The sequence below is a fragment of the Brachyhypopomus gauderio genome, chromosome 8 (assembly GCF_052324685.1).
Source record: "Brachyhypopomus gauderio isolate BG-103 chromosome 8, BGAUD_0.2, whole genome shotgun sequence".
Lineage (NCBI taxonomy): Eukaryota > Metazoa > Chordata > Actinopteri > Gymnotiformes > Hypopomidae > Brachyhypopomus > Brachyhypopomus gauderio.
Window position 1 is genome coordinate 24,307,601 of NC_135218.1, and position 7,638 is coordinate 24,315,238.

Below are 7,638 nucleotides of genomic sequence, written 5' to 3' on the forward strand. Positions count from 1 at the left end.
GGCTGCGAGAGACAAGATACATAATGTAGCATTGAATCTACATTCTTTTACTATAACCCCCAGCGCAGAGGTAAAGAACTTGGGCGTCACAATAGACCCAGATCTCTCGTTCAATACACATATTAATAATATAACTAGGGTAGCGTTCTTTCACTTGCGCAACATTGCCAAAATTAGAAACATATTAAATACTAGTGATGCAGAAAAACTAATCCATGCATTCATATCCTCTCGTTTAGACTATTGCAACAGTCTCTTAGCTGGATGTTCTGGTAAATCGATAAACAAACTCCAGCTGGTTCAGAACGCAGCAGCACGAGTTTTAACAAAAACTAAAAAGTTTGATCACATTAGTCCCGTACTATCGTCATTACACTGGCTGCCAATTAGATTCCGTATTGACTATAAAATACTTTTATTAACATATAAAACGCTGCATGGCTTAGCTCCAGACTATCTTAGTGAACTTATTGAACAATATAACCCAGTGCGTTCACTTCGCTCACAGGACGCAGGGTTATTAACTGTTCCTAGGATCAAAAAGATCACAGCAGGTGGAAGAGCCTTTTCTTTTAAAGCTCCACAACTGTGGAATTATCTTCCTGCCTCTATTCGGGACTCAGACACAGTCTCAATGTTTAAAACTCGATTAAAGACTCATCTGTTTAGTTTGGCCTTTGATTAATTTGTTACATATTTACTACATCTCGTATCTTTTCTCCAAGGTTCACCTGGAGAGTAACACTGCAGTCGGAGCCTACAATACCAGCATCGCTGCTCCGACATGGAATGAAAGCCTGGCGTTCATCAACAGACATTTACAATGACAATATCAAAACCCAGAACTTTCATTTTTACCTTTACTTAGTCTGATTGTGTGATTTGTGTGTGGCTTGTGTATTTGTCTGTATTTTGTGTAATTTGTGTGTTAACGGGCCGCCCAATGGAGGATGGGTTCCCTTTTGAGTCTTGGTTCTCCCGAGGTTTCTTCCTATTCCCCACCATCATAGGGAGTTTTTCCTCGCCACTGTCGCCTTTGGCTTGCTCATTAGGGTTCTGGACCCATAGTATTGTTAACCTTTTAAATCCTGTAAAGCGCTTTGTGACAACATGTGTTGTGAAAAGCGCTATACAAATAAACTTTGATTGATTGATTGATTGACAGGCAGACAGACAGGCAGACAGACAGGCAGGCAGACAGACAGACAGACAGGCAGACAGACAGACACACCAGTGTTCTGCCTCACGACCAAGAACTCAGGTCTAACGTGAGTGCCCTGTTACTGTCCGTCAAGCATCATGAATGCGGCTGCAGCACAGATTGGCTACAACAGAGACCTTGTGCCATATTAACAGCGCAGCTGCAAGGAGCACAAACCGTAAAGGACACGTCGTCTTACGGTTACATCACGCAGGAACGTCGACACGAGAACCAACACAAACGACAAAACAAGAACGAATAACATTGACGGACTTCCACGTCCAGTCTCAGAGTCCCAGGAGGCAGGTAGATACCGCCGGAAAGATCCAATCGCTCTCCTGGGAAGATCCAGAGGATTTCACACGATGAATCACTTGTTCACTTGAATCACTTGTGTGTGGATGGTGGGTGGGATTGATTTTCTGTTTATTATTTGAAGAACACATGTAGATGGATCATGAACACACACACGCCACTGTCAAACCTGATACGAGTGAAAGCCCCTCGTCTGTTGCAGTGCTTGGCCCCAGAATCGGATATTGCTACACATGTGGGATACACATTATGTGGTATAGTCAGACGTATATGATGTGCACACACACACACACACACACACACACACACACACACACACACACACACACACACACACACACACACACACACACACACCCCAAAAAAGTATGCACACATAAATACACACAATCAATCCATCTAACACACCACAAGCCTAAAAGTGACTTTTACCCTTTCAACTGAATCACAACTTACATAGCAGCTTTCTGCTCAGTTCCCTCAATACACACACACACAAACACACACACACACACACCTGATGTGAGCAGTTTTGTGAACTGATGGAAGATGTCTTAGGCTGGGCTCTCTGTCTCTAGATACATCCTTCACGTCGGGTCCCTTTGTAATTCAGCACCTGGACAAGACTGATAGATCCTGAAGATTGATTCACCAACCTAATATAGGTCAACATAGGACACTATATGAAGACTCTATAGAAGAAGGATTAGTGAGAGAGAGTGAGAGAGAGAGAGAGAGAGAGAGAGAGAGATGGGGAGAGAGAGATGGAGAGAGAGAGGGAAAGAGAGCTCACAAAGGAAAAGTGATGTGAAAAGGAAAAGACAGATATCCTTTGACAGTGTTGTAAGTCAAGCCTGGTGTCAAAGATATCACTTTCTTATTCTTCATGGCAAGATGTGTGTGTGTGTATGCGTATGTGTGTATGTGTGTGTGTGTGTGTGTGTGTGTGTGTGTGTGTGTGTGTGTGTGTGTGTGTGTGTGTGTGTGTATGTGTGTGTGTGTGCATGGCAAGAAAGCATGTTTCTTGAAAACGTAATTCATCAAAGATTAAATAAATAAATGTGTTTGGGGGTCACAGAGGATAGAAGGGATCTATAGCATTGTGTTATATAGTGTATGTGTGTGCTATGTTACTGACACTGTGTGTGTGTGTGTGTGTGTGTGTGTGTGTGTGTGTGTGTGTACGTGTATGTGTGTGGGCTCAGGGACTAACAAATACATAACACCCTTCAGACAGAACAGGAGCTGCTGAAGGTCAAAACATAAACAAAAACACACAAACAAACACACAGTGAGAAAGAAAGAGTGTTGTGCACAATTTAGATGCAGCTTGTACGAGTTGAAACTTAGTGTGGTGCCAGTGAGCTGATTAACTGCTTTAAATGCAGACCCTGCATCTCTGGAACTTCAACTAAAACCAGGACACACAATCCCACACACACACACACACACACACACACACACACACACACACAGAATTATTCCCTAGGTGCACTGAGAAATGCTGAAAGATTTCTACTTTCTGGCCACTCTGATGCTGTGGATGGCAGAGTCCATGCAGGACACGACCCTCTCCATGTTCACTACAGACTCTACACACACACACGGCTCTCCAGCGTGTTGTTCTGGAATAAGCTGATTTTTCCAATAAACCTCCTGGTCTTAACAATAAACATCTGTCACACGACTGAATTTCTTTCTCTAATGGCCTGCAGACAGGTTACCGGGCATCGCTCGGCGCTTCACGCATCAGTACCAGCGAAATCCCCCCCAAAACGCGGGGAGAACAAAAAACACACATAGGGGAGGTCTGGGATCAGAGAGCCACGCTGCTCCTTTGTGCTCCGGAGACCGTCCGCACGGTCACGCCAGCGCTCCTCTTAGTCCGGAGAAGGTGCAGACATTCTGGGAACTCCAGCAACAGAACCCTCCGCACACACTGCTGCTGACGCCAGGGGCACAATAAAGCATGAAAGTAAATAAATAAATAAAGGAGTAAATAATACCCTCCGTAAAAGTCACACTTGGTTCCGGCTGCCACGGCGTGGAGTCACAGCAGTCAGGCGTGAGAGCAGGGTGGAGAGAGATCTGACTGGCTGTGAGGAACTCTCAGGGTGGAGAGAGATCTGACTGGGTGTGAGGAACTCTCTGGGTGGAGAGAGATCTGACTGGGTGTGAGGAACTCTCTGGAACTTTCCGCACGAGTGACGTAACAACGGTGTGAAGCCAACGGGATCGTTACTGTTCGCCTGTTTTCTTTCTGTCTTGTGTGTTTGTATTTTGTCTCTTCCCTACAAAAGTGACTACACGTTTTTAGTTTCTCTTCTCTGCTCTCTTAAAGCATGTGTTCTGTCGAGCTGTCTAGCAGGGGAGGATTTAGTGGTCATGCATACATCACCATGGCTCCACCCACACTCACCCTGCCATGACGATAAAGAAGTCCAGCCTGTTCCAGGTGTCGCCAAGGTAGCAGCGTCGGCCAAAGATCCCCAAGGCAATCATCTTCACGACCATCTCCACCGCAAAGAAGATGTAAATCATGGCGTCGAAAGCCTGAATGGGCCATGGGAATCAGAAAAACACGGAGGTTATGAGATAGTTCATAAAAACACGGGGGTTATGAGATAGTTCAGAAAAATACGGAGGTTATGAGATAGTTCATAAAAACACGGTGGTTATGAGATAGTTCATAAAAACACGGTGGTTATGAGATAGTTCAGAAAAATACGGAGGTTATGAGATAGCTCATAAAAACACAGAGGTTATGAGATAGCTCATAAAAACACAGAGGTTATGAGATAGCTCATAAAAACACTGATTTTACTAATTTAAAATATAATCACAGATAAGCTTCAAACAACATGGATGTAAAATATGTTCATTAAAACTAACAGATGGAGGAGCACATCTCTAGTGCTACATACGTCTTTTATAAAGGATTGTTTGATTTGATCTTTAAAACAATTGGCATTATTCCACCTAAGTGATTCATGGATCAGTTGTGTGTGTGTGTGTGTGTGTGTGTGTGTGTGTGTGTGTGTGTGTGTGTGTGTGGGAGAGAGAGAGAGAGAGAGAGAGAGAAAGGGTGCGCCAACTGAATCTTAATGAAATTCAAATGAGACTGCAGTATGCCACTGACTTCAGCATCTGAATGCTTGTTTAACACCCTTTTTTACTTTATTACCTTTTTTAATTGCACTGTGTGTGTGTGTGTGTGTGTGTGTGTGTGTGTGTGTGTGTGTGTGTGTGTTACAGTCTTACAGGCCAATCACATGCAGTGTTGTGCCTTTTCTGAGCTGATAGCATTGATAGCTTATTATTGAGTATTGAGCGGAGCTATTAGATGTGATGTGAGTCCAATGGTGAAAACTCTCATGAAGACGTCTGAGTTCAAAAGGTCGTGCTGTGAAACCTTTGAGCATTTCTTTGTTCTGCCAGTCATGACACCTACATACCTCTGACCTCTGACCTCTGAACATATAACACAGGTCAATTCATTAAAATAATCATTTCTACGCATTATCGTATATTTTTAACTTACACTACTTTTGTATTCTGTTCCTCCATATGGAAGAGTGTCTGAATTAACGGAATAACAGATTGTGCTCTTAGGTCAAGGAGCGTGTGAAGTACAGTACAGCTATAGAAGATCAGGAGCGTGTGTGTGTGTGTGTGTGTGTACGCAGTACAGCTACAGAAGTGCAGGGGATCCTGTGGGAGTGAAAATATTACACAGCCCTACAGCAGACAGACATAGAGTGAGGACACTGTTCTTTGTGTGTGTGTGTGTGTGTGTGTGTGTGTGTGTGTGTGTGTAAGAAGTCGTAGTAGTAATAGTAGTTTGTAGTCTGTGTAGTTATGCGTCCAACACAACTGCGGTCCAAAAACAAAGATACTCCAAATTGAAGCATGTTCGTAAAGGCAGCCTGCAGAGCTGCAGCAGTCCAGACACCAGGTTCTGAATGGAGGGGTCAGTAGTCCAGACACCAGGTTCTGAATGGAGGGGTCAGTAGTCCAGACACCAGGTTCTGAATGGAGGGGTCAGCAGTCCAGACAACAGGTTCTGAATGGAGGGGTCAGCAGTCCAGACACCAGGTTCTGAATGGAGGGGTCAGTAGTCCAGACACCAGGTTCTGAATGGAGGGGTCAGCAGTCCAGACAACAGGTACTGAATGGAGGGGTCAGTAGTCCAAACACCAGGTTCTGAATGGAGGGATCAGCAGTCCAGACACCAGGTTCTGAATGTAGGGGTCAGCTCTGCTGAACAAGCCGGGCCGGTCCGTAGCAGTCGTAGCCTCTGGAGTGATGCTCTGACCCTCTCCAACCCGCACGGGCCTGCCAGAACCTAATGAGGACAGAAGTAAGGGGGCCTGGAGGAGGAGGCCAACATGCGTGCCACGTTTCTCTACGGCACGCCGGAGGAGGACATCTGGATGCTTTACTGCGTCATGACAGAGTCGCCCCATAGCACGTGCAACATCAGCGCTGAATTAATACCTCCAGTGTTTATTTGGGTCCAGCTGGACTTAAATAAATGCCGTAGGTGTTAACTGAGAAGTGAGGATTTCACTGTCTGGGATTCGGCCGTATGGCAAACGCTTCAGATCCAGAAGACATGAAAGGAGAGACAGTGTGTGTGTGAGTCAGAAAGAGAGTGTGTATGCATGTGTGCACTTCTTTATATATACTCTTTGCAGAAATCATGCTTACTGTACAAAATAAACGGTGGATCGTAACATTAAGATGTAGGTATTGGATGAATTACCTACGATAATAGGAAACCCAGTAAAGAGAGAATTACACAAGCGTGTTTGTGAATGTGTGTTAATGGGAATGTATTTGAGTATCTCAGGGACAAACACTGCTGAGGAAAACAGTATTCATTAAGAGATCATGGCTTCACCCACAAGTAATGGAACAACATTCACCGTGACAAAGGCGACACTCAAGGACCCGTGTGTGATGAATACAGCGTAATGAATAGTGCTTCTGTGAGCTTAGTGAGTGAGCACGTGGAAACAGGCGTGAGAGAGTCCTCACCTGTAGCACCTGGCAGCGTTGTGAGGAGCAGTCGATGTTCTCGCAGGGTTGGTACATGCCCAGGGTCACGCAGTTCAGCAGGATAACCATCATGCTCACCCTCTCGAACCACGTGCAGCTCCCGGTTAAGGACAAACACACATCAGCTTGGTTCTAGTCTATTTTCGTTTCTTCCAGAACACACTCACATTCACATACATTCACAAAATAATTTTAGTCCTTTTTTAAATTTCACCTTTGGTTCCGTTCAGACCGTGGTCGGAGTAATGACTGCTTTGCACGATAAGTTAGCTTCCGTCACCCCATCTTTCTGGCAGAGGGATGTTTTGTAGTTGCGTAGCGAGGACAGAAACTACCGTTCTCCTTCAAAAATGTTCAGGCTCTCACCGATGTTACAATGCTCGCGACTAAAAAAGAAAATGCTCACGGCAGAAAAGAGACCTAATTTTTGCATTATAGCAGAACTTTCATATGCCATGATCTACAATGACATATGTGACGGGCGAGGAGTGTAAATAAAAACGGAAGTGATCACGCCAGTCTCAGGAAACGGGGAGGATTTCATGGATAAAGTGCACAAACTAAAAACCTTTGAAGTAATCCAAATGAATGATAAAATAACCAAAACCAGACAAATATACAGATAAACGACCCTCAGGTGTCAGGTATCCTAATAGGCCCCGCCCACCATGCAACATCAACAGGACAACATGAAATCCTGCCACTGCAGACAGAGATAATAGAATTGTGCACTAGTAAAGTTTAACGAAAGCAAAACATACTAAAGAGAAAAAAAAAACTTCAATTAGATACGATGATGTATTAGATATGACGTATTTTCACTCAGGCATATAAAAATTCTTGTAGCAAACACAAAGCTACTTTTGAGCAATGCAAATGTCACCCTATGCGCAATTGACATACTGGGGGAGTGAATTCTGAGGTGCAATACACGTACATGCGCAGACAACTACAGGACAGTAACGTGTCTGCTTCACTTTGAAACTGAATCAGGAATCCAAAGTCCTCTTGCGGCTTTTTAAACAAGACAGCAGGAAGGAGTGAGGAGCTTACCAATGGGG

The 7,638-nt window shown here is 44.4% G+C and overlaps 1 protein-coding gene across 1 annotated transcript in view; it reads right to left on the reverse strand.

Moving 5' to 3' along the window:
- cacna1ib (calcium voltage-gated channel subunit alpha1 Ib) overlaps window positions 1–7,266 on the reverse strand; it is a 72,544-nt gene extending 65,278 nt beyond the window's left edge. The window contains 2 exon segments of the mRNA XM_077016057.1: window positions 3,936–4,069; window positions 6,557–7,266. Of these exon segments, the coding sequence (XP_076872172.1) occupies window positions 3,936–4,069; window positions 6,557–6,649 (227 nt within the window). The 5' untranslated portion in view covers window positions 6,650–7,266.
- Window positions 7,267–7,638: the final 372 nt, after the last annotated feature.